Raw genomic sequence first — 13697 nt, 5'->3', positions numbered from 1 at the left:
TTTTATTTTATTTTTATGAAGATAAAAAGTTTGTTTTCGGAAAAAAAATGTGAAAATATAGCAAAAAATATATTATACTAAAAATAAAATTAAGTCACCTTCTCCACCATTTTTCTTCACAACAAAATATGCCCTTCAACTGAAACCGCCATTAACAAAAGCTTCGAACAGTCAGTCATAATTCTCTTTTTTTTTTTATCTTCATATTACCTCTTTGTATCCATATTTTGGTTACTCATCTAAATACCGAGAAATAAGGGAGAAAAGTACAACTTTTTGTAAATTTTTTAAAATATTTTTTTATTGGTTTTGGGTAATATCGATTACAAAATCAGTTTTTTTTTCTGTTTTTGTAAACCCATTTTGATCTGAAGCGTTAATTAATTTCTGGGTGTTGGAGATTTCAAGCGAATCTATTGATATACTGTTGTGGTAATATTTTTTTATTTTTTTATATATATTTATTTGTGTTTTGTTTGATTCTTAATTTATTGATATTGGGAGTTTGGTGTAACTGTAAGTATTTATTATATGTTTGAATTTATTCATTGGAAGTTAATGATTATTTGTCATTTGGCTTTTTATTTTATTTACTAATTGATTGTTGTAATCTGCTTATCAATTAAAATGATTATGCTTTTGAAGAACTTAGATACTATTGTTTATGCTTATTAGGAAGTTGAGGAGTTTGTATATAGTAAAATGTGTTTATGTATTAGCTCGGAACAAACCGTTTACTCAGTAATGTCATAGAGATGGGATTGAAGGGAGCGAAATGGATAGAGAGGATTCATAAAGCCGATCCTTTTTAGTTGAGGATTGGGTGTAATAGTCAATTAAAGTCTTTTCACGTGAACTAGTAGCTTCTGCTAAGACGATAACAACAACATACTCAGTATAATCCCATAAATTTCCAATCTTGGTTCTGTCTCTGGTAGTTGATTTACCTTAATGAACTGGAAACTACAATGTGTTGGCCTTTTCTGACAATAGATTGCTTTAAGTTTAATGAAGTGAACACTTAGTTCCAGATTGAGGCATAATAGTAAATTAAAGTCTTCTCCTAGCAGCTCACAAGAGTGGATTTAGAGGCTAATCTTAGTTCCGCCTCTAGCAGCTGATTTACCTTAATGAACTAGACATTACAATGTGAGGGCCTTTTCTGACCATAGATCGCACTAAGTTTGATGATGTAACACTTAAATCTGTTGTTGGATTATTTGGTTAGTTACTTATCAAATTTCTATAGTTGGATCACTAGCCATAGTAGTTGCTGGTGTGCATTATGTTTTGACCTTCAAGTGGAGTGGAAGTTAAGTTATTTAGCATGCGATACTAGATGCAATTGGAAATTAGAGGAGCATAACTATTGAAAATTTGTCATTGTTAATCATCGTTGCAAACATAAATAGACACATACAAAAGCCCAGTCTAGATGATCTCATTTTTTTAAGAGGCGGCACACACACTTCAACTTGGTATCAAAGGAAGCAGAGCTCATGAATTCAAGCCTGTCTGGCTCTCATAAATAAAACATGTTTTTACCTACTTGGCATAAGGAAAGAAAATCATTTCTACCCATGATTGACCGTGTTGCAGGTCTTATTGAGAAAAGAAGAAGGAAAATGTCATCTCTCTAACAGGTTAATCTTCTAGATGGCATTCAACCATTTTTAGAAGACATTTGACCTTCTTCTGCTCAAAACTGTTCAACATAATTTTGTTAATGATGTAGGGTATGGCTTTTGTTGTGCAGCATGTAGGAATATTGATTCTGGTGTGCAGCCAACTCGTGTAAAGTTCTGCATTTCAAATGTGAGAGATATTGTTAACTACTCCAGCTCATTGTGGGTGTATTTTGTGTCCTCAAGTCATTCTTTGCATGGGCGGACTAGACTATTGTTAGTCGCTGTGCAATGACCTAACAAGTTGACAGTGGCTAATAAACTTCGGATGTTTTCTTTAACTATTCTTTTAAGATAGATAGTTTAACATCTTGTATGGTGTAACTTAAGCATCAATTAGCCCTACTGAGGATATGAAGTGAGGAGGAGACACTGATGACAAAGTTTGATGAAAGGATAACTTGTGTGTTTGTGTGTGTGCAGACACACTCTCAAACACATGCCTTAGTTTCGCATCTCCTTGTAGGGTCAGGAAAAGTTTTTTGATCTTGCATTTTATTTAGTGAAACTGCTTAGTTGCAAACTTCTGTGGGGTTAGGCAATGATGGGGAGCTCTTAAAACAACCCCGTTTTTCTAAGATCCTTAGAAGAATGAGGAATTTTTCTCGCGGACAGCGGTGTTCTGGTCGCTAATTTTCTCCGAGGATACATAAGATACCATTTGTAACTGGCAGATTTGGCACCCGTGTCGGCATGACATGGGTGTGGGATCTACACTTGATTTGGTAAACTTACCTTGGGTGATTTGACTACATCTATGACCGAGAAGTATAGTTTGATTAGGTATTTGGCTCGAATTTTGGGTTTATGACATATATATATAGTTGCATAAAGCATGAAAATGCTTTGCTATTATGCGAGATATTTTACAAATAAAAACAATTAGGTGTTTATAAAGAATTAATGTATTAGTTTCGGTGTCACAGCTTTAATTAATCGAGATATATACTTTGTATGTTATAGTATACATTTATTGTCCGGACACCCATATTCACATTCGAATTAGTATTCCCCAATCCCAAAATTTATGTGATGAAGAATATGACCTTTAGATTCGCACCAGTATTGAATATCCACACCCGAGTCTAACTAATTTAGGTCTTGAGAGTGCATTCAACAAAAATGTTTAGTATATAATAGTATGTGAAGACTTTTAACCTTTACTCTTGTTAGATCAGTTTGTGTCTTTCACCTCTCCCTCTCCGCCCCTGTCTCCCTCTTCCTCTACCTTCACCTCTACCTCTCCGCACCGATCTCCCTCTTCCTCTACCTCGACCTCTCCGCCTCCGTCTTCTTCTCTATTTCATTTTCATATCTTCTATTCGTTAAAGCAAGTAACCTCTATTTAAGTTTTTTTCTTGTTATGCTCTTTACAACTTTATTAATTGTATGTTCTTTCCTTTCCTGGTGTTATGCAGGTTGTCGTGTTTTTTTCCTTTGAAGTATTGAAATCGTGATCTCAACTCTCAGATCTGTTTATGCATCTGCTGTTATATATGGGCTGAGATATATATTTCATGGGAGGCGCAGAGGATGATGAACCACTCTCAAAACGTGTGAAAGTATCATTTAGAGAATCAGCAGATCGTTCGAACGGGACATTTCTTAGGGATCCTGTAAGTTCCCCATTGAGTGACTTGATGGTTTGTCCTCTGGAAATTCAAGGGGACGATGAGGTTGTTGGTAGAAAAGGAGTAGTCAAGAAAGTTGAATTAGTTCAGATCATAACCGAGACGTTATATTCTCTTGGCTATAAGAAGGCGGGGGCGCAACTAGAGGAAGAGTCAGGCATACCTTTGCACCCCTCTCTAGTAAATTTATTTATGCAGCAAATCCTTGATGGGAAATGGGATGAAAGTATAGCCACATTGCATAAAATTGGTCTTGTGGATGAAAAAATTGTGAAGTTGGCATCTTTTATGATACTGGAGCAAAAGTTCTTTGAACTGTTAGACAGAGAAAAAGTCATGGATGCTTTGAAGACATTGAGGACTGAAATTGCACCTCTTTGCATAAATAGCGATAGAGTCCGCAATCTTTCATTCTGTATTATATCACCTTCACAACAGGTTGTCTCAGGGGAGTCAGGTCCAGAAATAATGAAAATAAAATTAAGGACAAAGCTACTAGAAGAATTGCAGGGACTGTTTCCCACAACAGTCATGCCTCCCGAAAAAAGATTGATCCATCTGGTTGAACAGGGGCTTGAATTTCAACTGGGATCTTGTTCTCTTCACAACTCATTAAGCAATGACATGTCATTGCTCACTGATCACCATTGTGGAATAGATAAGATTCCATCTCAGACTTTGCAGGTTAGATCATATTTGAGTCTTGATACTTGTTTAACCTGCAAGCATTATCATTCCAGGATTGGTTGTCTGTCAATTGCATTATTAATCACCTTATAACTTATTCCATCTGTGTTTAAGTTTATATATCAGTGATATGTCTGAGGTGATGTGTTGATGAAGTGTTGAGTTTGTGCTTTCTATTGTGTAAAATTTTGGTTATTCCATATTTGGTTATGCTGTCATTGTGTCGATTGTGTTTTTCCTATATTTTATTCAGCAAAAGTACAAGTATGTGTATAAGGAATAAGTAGAATTTATCAAATTTTATCTACTCTAGACCTCTTTTGTGTCTGTGATAGAAGTCTAGGCATATTGCTGTCTACTCAACGATAATCCTTCTACGATACTGTAATATTCCTTCCTTGCCTTTGCTGGAATGGAGGGAAAATGTGAAGTCCAAGATTCATATAGTAAACTACGTGTACAGTGCCGATAGATGAGAACTACACAGTTATTCCACTTTATTGTTCTTTTCCTTCATTCTTTCATATTGGATTCATGGTTTAGATGTTCTAGATTTGAATGAGACCTGTCGAAGTGGGTTGTTGATTATCTTCCGTAGATATCAAAAAGGATGTATGCCCATGTATTTCCCCGTCCTTGCAGATTATGCAGAAAAGTTTGATATGTGACGACTTGGTTTGAGTTTTTCTTGTAGTGTCCTTGTATAGAGCTTGATTGCATGTATTCCTCATACACAGGCTTTTTTTCCTTCTTCCAACAATAATATCATTGAATTTGACTATGATTGGTAGAAGGGCTTAGATCATTTTTTTGGTTTTTGAGAATGAAGGGGTTTAGTCAATTATTGAAAGCTGAGAGTAAAAGAAATAAGAGAGGGGTTTATTGATCACGCTGAGCTCTAATCCTTTCTTCATTGTTTGTCGTGCACCAGATATTAGAAGGACACAAAGATGAAGTCTGGTTTTTGGAGTTCTCTCATAACGGGAAGTGTTTGGCCTCGTCATCTGCTGATTGTTCAGTAATTATATGGGAGGTAAGTTTAATTGCTCTTAAGTATTGCTCAACAGATTTTTGCTTTATCAAAGGTCCTCTTGACTAATGCTTGTTATATCCTTTATTATTTATTTTAATTAAACTTTTCTCCATTGAATTTCTTCTCTCTTTGCACCCGGTGCCATAATTTTCTTGCATGATCTTTATCCTTTAACTAATAATTTCAGAAAAAAGTTGCACTATTTTTGCTTCACTTTTCCATGCTGTGCCACAAATGAAATGTTTCTTTTTTGTAGATTCCACTGATGTATCTTTAGTATGACAGTAGAAAGTCCTTTGTCCATTTCTATTACTGATAAACCTTTAGTGAGAGTAGCTCCTCTTCCGCTCTAGAACTCTAACAATACCAACTTCTTTCTTTTTCGTCATCACACTAGCTATCTTTCCTTATTCCTTTCTGATTGTGTTCTTTCCCATGTTAGTCTTAACGAGATAACCATATCCTCAGCTATTTTTACCAATACATCTTTATGATCAAGTCTTGCTTCCCAAATGATTCTCAATTTATTCATATTTTATCCTACAATACCATTTAAACATTGTGTAACATTCATTCTCCGACCTAAAGAATCCTGCTATAGGTGTATATGATTTTGGTAAAAGATCTAAACAGATGGGTTTTCTGGTTCTCTTTCCCAGGGGTAGGTAGTTCAGAGAACAAGGGAAAAGTGAGCTGTTATTGCTGAAAAACTAAATTTTAATGGTAGATTTGACTGACGATTTATGTTGACCTCTCAATTATTTTGCCCTTCTGCAGGTGAAGTTGGATGGAAGGTTATGCTTGAAGCACAAAGTTATTGGTCATGAGGAGCCTGTGTGCTTTGTATCATGGAGCCCTGATGATAGTCAGCTTCTCACCTGTGGCCTGGAAGAGGTCGTTAGACTGTGGGATGTAGACTCCGGTGAGTGTATACGTCTTTATGAGAAAAATGGTCTTGGTTTTATTTCGTGTGGATGGGCTCCAGATGGGGAAAGGATATTTTGCGGTGTTACTAACAAAAGCATTAGCATGTGGGATCTTCAAGGGAAAGAGCTGCGGTGTTGGAAAGGCCATCGGATTACTAAAATAGCTGATTTGGGGATAACAAGTGATGGGAAACAGATGGTCTCTCTTTGTAAAAATAATGTGATACTGTTAGTTGGATTGGAATCAAAAACAGAGAAAATAATTGTAGAGGATGAAGTAATAACTTCATTTGTATTGTCCCCAGACGGTAAATACGTATTGGTAAGTCTGTTGAATCAAGAAATCCATCTCTGGAGTATAGATGGGGTTATAAAACTCGTACACATTTATAAAGGCCATAAGCAAGAACGCTTCATCATAAAACCTTGCTTTGGTGGACTTCGTCAAGCTTTCATCGCCAGTGGAAGTGAGGATTCACAGGTACTTCTTTCGTTGATTGAGAAACCAAATCTTTTTGTTGTTATGATTTGTATGCTTAGTTGCACATTCAAGCAATTTGACAATTCTACTATCATCAAATTAGACAGGCGTCTTTTCAGATGGTTTTTGACCCCAAATTCAGCGTTTTCATGACCAGGATAGAACTTCCTTTGTTTTTTTTCACCTTCCCTCTTTTTAATCAACAATCAAAGAATAAGGTTCAAGACCAGCCTGTGACAATGCCCTGCGTTTTTTTTCCCTTTGTTTAATGCTTTGACATCTTTATTGTCGTGGAAAGAATACTTTCTTAATGTTATTTCCGGGGGAGAGAAAGTGATCTTGATCTAATACCATATTTCAGGTATATATATGGGACAGATGTTCACAACAACTCCTCCGGAAGTTAGCTGGACATTCTGGGACTGTCAACTGTGTTAGTTGGAACCCAGCAAATCCTCATATGCTGGCATCAGGAAGTGATGATCAGACCATTCGCATATGGGGTTTAAATCCTGCAAACGTGATGAAGCACAATGACGAGGGAGCTGTAAGTAATTGTGTGGGCGACTGCCATTGCAGAACGTGAATTCTTGGAGGTGGAATGAGCGAGTGAGTCGTTACAAGATCTCTCTCCATGACCAGTTGCTTTCGATGTATAATCTCTTTACATTATTAAGCTTAACCTTTAAGACAAACAAGAATGTACAACTTGCTTTCAGTTCAGAAATAAATGTTGAACTTCTCCATCTCTCTCTCTCTCTTTTTGGTTGATTCCTGTGGGTTCTGTTGTTACTGCTTCTTGTGTTTTTGCTTTTCATGAGCTAAGGGTCTATCGTAAACAAACTCTCTACCTGTCAAGGTAGGGGTAAGATCTACGTATATTTTACCCTAGGTTTGCGTGTACATATCAATTATTTGCTTGGGCTGCTATTGATTTGGGTTTTAACCCAATTCAAGTCGAAGAAACTTATATCTACTTTCAATATGATTTTCTTTTATTTATACTCATAGCTTAAAATTTTATCGGCATAATACATAAATGCGTCCTCTAACTTGGCTTCAAATCACATTTATGCTCTTCAACTTTGGATGTGCACAAATATACACTTAAACTTGTATAAAGTTGAACAAACAGACACACATGTCCTACATGTAATTTTTTGTCTTACGTATCCAGATTTTCCGAATTGAAATGGTCGAAAATTTTCATAGACGTCCGTTAATACATTCGCAATGTACCTAGTTCGTCCCGCGGGGAAAATGAGAACATTTTTAAGTTTATACGAGCTCCAAAGTAGATAAACGCATAGTCTATGAATTTTTGTGATCAAAAATTTTTGAAATAAAATGAGCAAAAAAATTTATGGACGTGCATTAAGACCTTAGCAATGTACATAGTTCATACCGCGGGGAAAACAGATGCATTTTCAAATTCAAACGAGCTTCAAAGCAGGTCAATGCAGATTTTATCGATTTTCATGTACTATTGTCCATGAATTTTTTGTGATCCAGATTTTTTAAAACAAAATAACCAAATTTTTTAATCAATGTTTGTCAAGACCTTAGCAATGTACTAGTTCGTCCCACAGGAAAAAGAGATATTTTTAAGTTTAAAAGAGTTTCAAAGCAAATAAATGCAAAATTTATTGATTTTCGTGAGCTATAACCCATAAATTTTTTGTGATCCGAAATTCTCAAAAACAAAATAACTGAAATTTTTCGTGGATGCCCGTGAAGACATTAGCAATGTAACAGTGTATCCCACAGAGAAAATGAGGACATTTTCAAGTTCGAACGAGCTTCAAGGTAGGTAATCGCAGGTTTTACCGGTTTTCATGTGTTATAGCTCATTGATTTTTTGTGAACCGCAATTTTTGAAACAATCGAAATTTTTCATGGACGTCCGATTTGTTATTTGTGAATATTTCTTACATAATGTTTCGGCAGTTGATCAATTTATTCTTTTCGGTAGTTCTTAGTGTGGATGCTATTGATATGTCGGGGAAGCATGAAGTAGATCTTGATACAAACATATGGAAGGTAATTGGTCTATTATGACTAATAACAAATTTTGCTGCTCATTGAACTGAAAACTAAACGATAATCTTTTGTACTACAGGCACAGAACATCACATAACACGGTTAGATCGTTACGTGTTTTAGTAAATTGTGTTTCTTACTAAATAAAAAGAGACTAGGATCATAATGTTAATGTTGTTGGATTCTAGTTAAAGAAACTTTTATGCCTTAGACTAAGTTTTATGGGATGAATCAATTTGTTATAATGTTATCAGACCTACAACAGTCAACACCATTGTTCTGGTGCCTTTCCAGTCAAAAGTATTGTTAACATAACATTTATTTCTAGTTTGTCATATAGCAATTGTTTTTCTACATCTTTTGAGCGTGTCAGGGAAATGGAAGAAGAAAAGGATTGCTCTGTTTTTACTATACTTTTGGGTTTCACTTTTGTTTTTGTTTGTCTTCTTCTAAGAATGTTCTAAATTTGCTGGTTATCTAGTCATTTGTTCTTTTTGTGTGTGTGTGTGTCTGTGTGCGGATGGGTGGTGGCCGGAGGGGGGAGTTTGATTTTATTGTATCCAAAACTTGCAATCTAGTCATCAGTACTATATAGTAAAAATTTAACAAACATAACATTTCTCCAGTTTTGATGGTTATGACTTGCAGCATTGCTTGTGCATGCTTCGATTGTGGGTAAGATACTTTGATGCCAATTCTAGTTTGTCATAATTACTTATCCTCATCCTCTGTTACAATTTCAAAATTACTTATCATCATCCTACCTTCTAAAGTGGATCTTTATATGCTATTGATACTATAAGAAAAATTCTCTGTATCTTAAAAGCCAAAAGAAAAAGTTAACTAACACAAAAGAGATGTAGGTTAAAAAGATGGACATTTTAACTTTTCTTGTATTTCCCGTTAACAGTTCATATAAAAAATGCAATGCTCACAATGTGTAGGACACTTTTATAATTCCCTACCTGGTCTCTTTTTTGTATCTGGCAATTAAGAATGTCAGTGTAATTCACCCAACATTTCTCATTCTTTTTTAACTTGGTATTAGCAGGCTTGAACTTCTGGAAGTCTTAAATCTTACAAATCTGAATAGGTGTACCTTGGCATCGACACCTTCCCAGTTTCATTCTGTTAGGCTAGTGAATTTATCCCTGCAAGCTTTGTAACACTGAAGCAAATTATGAAGATATTTGTTATTTGTCTTCTATTTCATTTTTAAAGTGTTTGCAATTTTCTTTCTCTACAAATTCGCATTTATTTTCAGATTCAGTCTATACTCTATAGTGGATTCATGCCCAAGCATATTCTTTTTTCATGCCTTTTTCGGTAATTAAGGTTGAGAGTTTTTGCAGCTTCGCTTGAACAGTGATGGCCATATCACTGGCACTGAGTATTTGTCAGACCTTGTTGAGAAGGAACGTGAAGCTCATAAACATGGTAATGCTTTTGGTTCTTCTGCATTTGGGTAGTAGCATTAGTTTAACTCTCTGCTGCTCTTTATCCAAGTCCAAGTTGTATGCTGGTATGCTTTTGCCTTAACCTGCTTAGTGTGGCCTTTGCCGTTGATCATGTTAATGTTAATTTCTTGACAAATATAAAGAGCTTTGGTTAAACCTTAGCGACTTTTATCAAAATCCTGTCTTTCTGGAATCGGATAAATGGATTTAACTTACAAAGCGCAAATAACTTGAGAAATTCCATTTGTATGGATATATCAGTTGATTAGTTTGTGATCTAGCTTGCATAACACAACTGAGTATTAGTCTCCTACAAATTGATAACATGGTTTTAAGTAACAATTTTTACCAGATGTGCACAAAGAACATCATGAAGATTCAGACAAGATCCATCTACAGGGCATTGATGAAGAATCTCAGAATATGATCAAGAAGGTTAAGCAAGCATTGGCTGATGGGGAAGGATGCAGGGTATTTGTTTTGGTTGCTTTGTATTATGTTTGTTCTCATACCTGTGATTCCATTCCCCCTGCCCCCACCCCCGGTATCCTTTTCACTTTGGGCCTAAAATATGCTGCCACTTTGGCTAACTATACGCTATAGCAGTGTCGCACCAACTGATACCTACATTGTTGCGTGCAGGTGTATGGAGTATTAGATGTCCAGCGGGTTGCTGGGAATTTCCATTTATCCGTTCATGGGTTGAACATTTTTGTTGCTCAAATGGTCAGCTCTGTTGATATTTTATATTTATAGATTTGATGAGAATACATATAACTGTTGGAAAGCATGCACTATTGCATTGAACTCTGTCCTATTGTAAGATATCTATCAGGTCAAATTGTGTAAGCAGTTGTGATCCTTAAAATTAGGGCGGTATAGTTGGAAGATGCTTAAAAGAGTTTGTTTAAGAAACTAGATCAATAACCCTCCCGATAGTGGGAGAGGTAGACAGTTCTTTCCGTCAGCTTCCAGTGTTCTATCAAGTAATATATTGGTGGTTCAAGTAAAGTGAAAGCTCTGATTCAATCAAACTTGCTACTTATTTTGAGCTTATGCATGACAAAAGGTTGATTGCTCTAAAGCTACTTTTCTGATTTTGCTTGTATTTTGATCTATGATAGTTTGTGAAAAAAAGTAGAGAGAAATTAGCAATACCATAGTAAGTAAGTTGTACAGTAAGTTTCTAGATAGTTTGTGAAACAAGTTTAGAGAAATTAGCAATACCATAGTTCCTAAGTTGGTCTGAGTGCAGAAGCTGATTTTCATTTTTATTTTAATCCATATTCTGAAGTACATGAAGTTCTATTCAAAGGTTGCATTTACAGCAGCGTTCAGAGAATAGCTTTTGAAGTAATACTTTTTCTCTTCTTCCAGAGTATTTGCTCACTCTTAGTTTCATCCTTTGGAAATGCAGATTTTTGAAAAGTCTACTCATGTCAATGTAAGCCATATCATCCATGATTTATCATTTGGGCCCAAATATCCAGGTATTCACAACCCGCTAGATGGAACATCACGAATTCTGCGTGGAACAAGTGGCACATTCAAATATTACATTAAGGTTTGTGAAGATCTAATTTAGTGTTTATTATGAATACATTGCATAGAGTGTTTCAACATAGCCTTGACCATTCTTTCTTTCTATCTTTTTCCTTTTGAACATAAGGAGCATTGACCAACTTTCTTAAAGTGGTGTAATAAACAAACTTGGGCAACTTTCTTAAAGTGATGGAAAGAACAAACTTGTATTTATGGCTGCATGCTTCTGTAATTTGATTGGATTATTTTGTGGCGTATGATATACGAACCGAACTAAAGTCCTAACCTGCATTCTTTTTCTGTAATGTAGGGACCTAATTATCTTAGTCTTCACCACGGCTAAATATCTGCAACTGTTGACCATCAGTGTGAAAAAAAAAATAGCAGATTTGTTCTTCTTTCAAAATCTTGTCCCATGGGCCAGCAGTGGCCTTTTCCACTATTTTATTCGTTGGACCAGTAACCTCACCATTTAGGGTGGCGAATCTGAAAATAAACAAATAAAGTGTTTCCTCTCTAGAAACTTAAACTCCTAGATGGGACAATTTACAAAATAAAGAGGGCTTTGTTCAAGTTTTACTGCCACTCAACATAATTATTTCTATGTGTTTGGATAAAGGTAAAAAATGAAGATGTGAGGAAGTGTTTTGTAGATTTGAAATAGGTATGTCTTCTTTATAACAAGATTAGACTAGATGTGACGGTTCACACGATCAAACAGTGTTGACAAGGAACATTAGTTGAAACATGCATCCAGGTTGGCTTAATTGGATTTCCTTGTGATTTTTTTTGGGAAGATAAGTGTTGAATCACAATGATTTTTTTCTTTTGGATGTGTTCTCGTGCTTCCATATTTTTACGTTCTGTTTTTTGTCATGTAGGTTGTTCCAACTGAGTATAGATATATATCAAAAGAAGTTTTACCAACAAATCAATTTTCTGTAACGGAGTACTTTTCTCCCATCCATGATTTTGAACGGACATGGCCAGGTGTGTCTCTGCTCTCCTTCTCCCTTTTCCTCTTGCTGTATTTCATCTTTCACTGAGTGTCTTTTGCCGCTTTATGCAGCTGTATACTTCTTATATGATCTGTCACCAATTACCGTGACCATTAGAGAAGAACGTCGCAGTTTTCTGCACTTCATCACTCGGCTCTGTGCAGTTTTGGGTGGTACATTTGCCTTGACAGGTTTGCCGTAACTCCCTGATAATTTGTTGTACACTACTAGTCGAAATGTTCCTCATTTAATTGAACCAATTGCTCTTGACTTGAATATCCATGAAGAAGTGAAAATCATTTCCCCAGGTGCACGCAAAATGTTGAGCAATGTCTGGTGTGAGAAATTTTGAGTGACTAGGTTATGATGTCATTTCCTGTTTTCAAAGTAGAATGCCATTTTTTATGCTGATATTATCGCAATGATGGATTTGGATTGGGATAGTTTCTCTTCATTACCACTTACTAAGAAGTCTTACCGGTTATGAATTGACAAATCACTTGATGCTTTTGGCTTATATCATCTTAAAGTCTTTTTCTTGGCTGGCATTTCCCTCCCTCGCAAATTGTTTTTTGCAGAAGAAATCCAACTGTTATAAGCCTGTCAGAGATCTTCAACATGTAGTCGAACATACTGACGAACATGGTATTTGTTTTGTGTAATAGGCATGCTAGATGGATGGATGTACAAGATTCTTGAATCTGTTACAAAGAAAAACAGCAGAACTATTGTGCGCTAAACGTCGAATCATTGCACTACTGATATGTTCAGGCAAAGCTGAATTGCAGATCACTGGTGATCTAGGCAAAAGCTTTAGCAAACAAAGCAGATCAACATTATGTTTATGAACAAGTTGTTTTTATCCCCAGTGGTTTTGTAGCACTAGAAGAACAATACCCAAGTTTATTCTAGAGAAGAAAATGTATTATTCATTGGTTTATGTAACAAAACCTAGGAATATGAAACATTTTGCTGTCAATTTTGCTCAGTTGTTGAAAACTGAAAATGTTATATAAATCAACATATTGATATCTTTTTATCAGATGGGCATTTATAATGTATGTTCTTAGATAGACAAAATCAAATCTGAAAGAAATGAAGAGACTTTGAAAATAGAGAAAAATTGCTTCTAGACATAATAGTAGGCATCATTGTTTTAAAAAAACTCTGGTAGGACTGGATCTATGGTGCGGCCATAGCAAAATGCCCCTAGACTT

The 13697-nt window shown here is 35.6% G+C and overlaps 2 protein-coding genes across 6 annotated transcripts; both read left to right on the top strand.

The window, feature by feature from the left end:
• Positions 1-29: 29 nt before the first annotated feature.
• On the top strand, positions 30-7189 carry LOC101267507 (WD repeat-containing protein 26 homolog). 5 transcript variants are annotated; one of them, XM_069292457.1, is made up of 7 exons: positions 99-432; positions 1600-1643; positions 1757-1815; positions 3104-4000; positions 4935-5036; positions 5814-6443; positions 6805-7189. In XM_069292457.1, the coding sequence occupies exons 4-7, from the start codon at positions 3203-3205 to the stop codon at positions 7027-7029; spliced, it is 1755 nt and encodes a 584-aa protein (XP_069148558.1). In that variant the 5' UTR covers positions 99-432; positions 1600-1643; positions 1757-1815; positions 3104-3202; the 3' UTR covers positions 7030-7189. The 5 variants fall into 5 exon arrangements, with proteins under 5 accessions (XP_069148557.1, XP_069148561.1, XP_069148558.1 ...); XM_069292458.1 differs by having other exon boundaries at positions 102-432; positions 1736-1815; XM_069292459.1 differs by lacking the exon at positions 1600-1643 and having other exon boundaries at positions 102-432.
• A 1173-nt stretch (positions 7190-8362) lies between these two features.
• LOC138340554 (uncharacterized) lies at positions 8363-13522 on the top strand. The gene is made up of 8 exons (XM_069292364.1): positions 8363-8483; positions 9836-9920; positions 10293-10411; positions 10583-10666; positions 11358-11504; positions 12364-12472; positions 12552-12671; positions 13146-13522. Exons 1-8 carry the CDS (start codon positions 8379-8381, stop codon positions 13217-13219), a joined length of 843 nt encoding a protein of 280 aa, XP_069148465.1. The 5' UTR covers positions 8363-8378; the 3' UTR covers positions 13220-13522.
• The last annotated feature ends 175 nt before the right edge of the window (positions 13523-13697 follow it).

The sequence above is a fragment of the Solanum lycopersicum genome, chromosome 12 (assembly GCF_036512215.1).
Source record: "Solanum lycopersicum chromosome 12, SLM_r2.1".
NCBI classification, from domain to species: domain Eukaryota; kingdom Viridiplantae; phylum Streptophyta; class Magnoliopsida; order Solanales; family Solanaceae; genus Solanum; species Solanum lycopersicum.
This window is presented reverse-complemented; position numbering and strand designations above follow the sequence as displayed.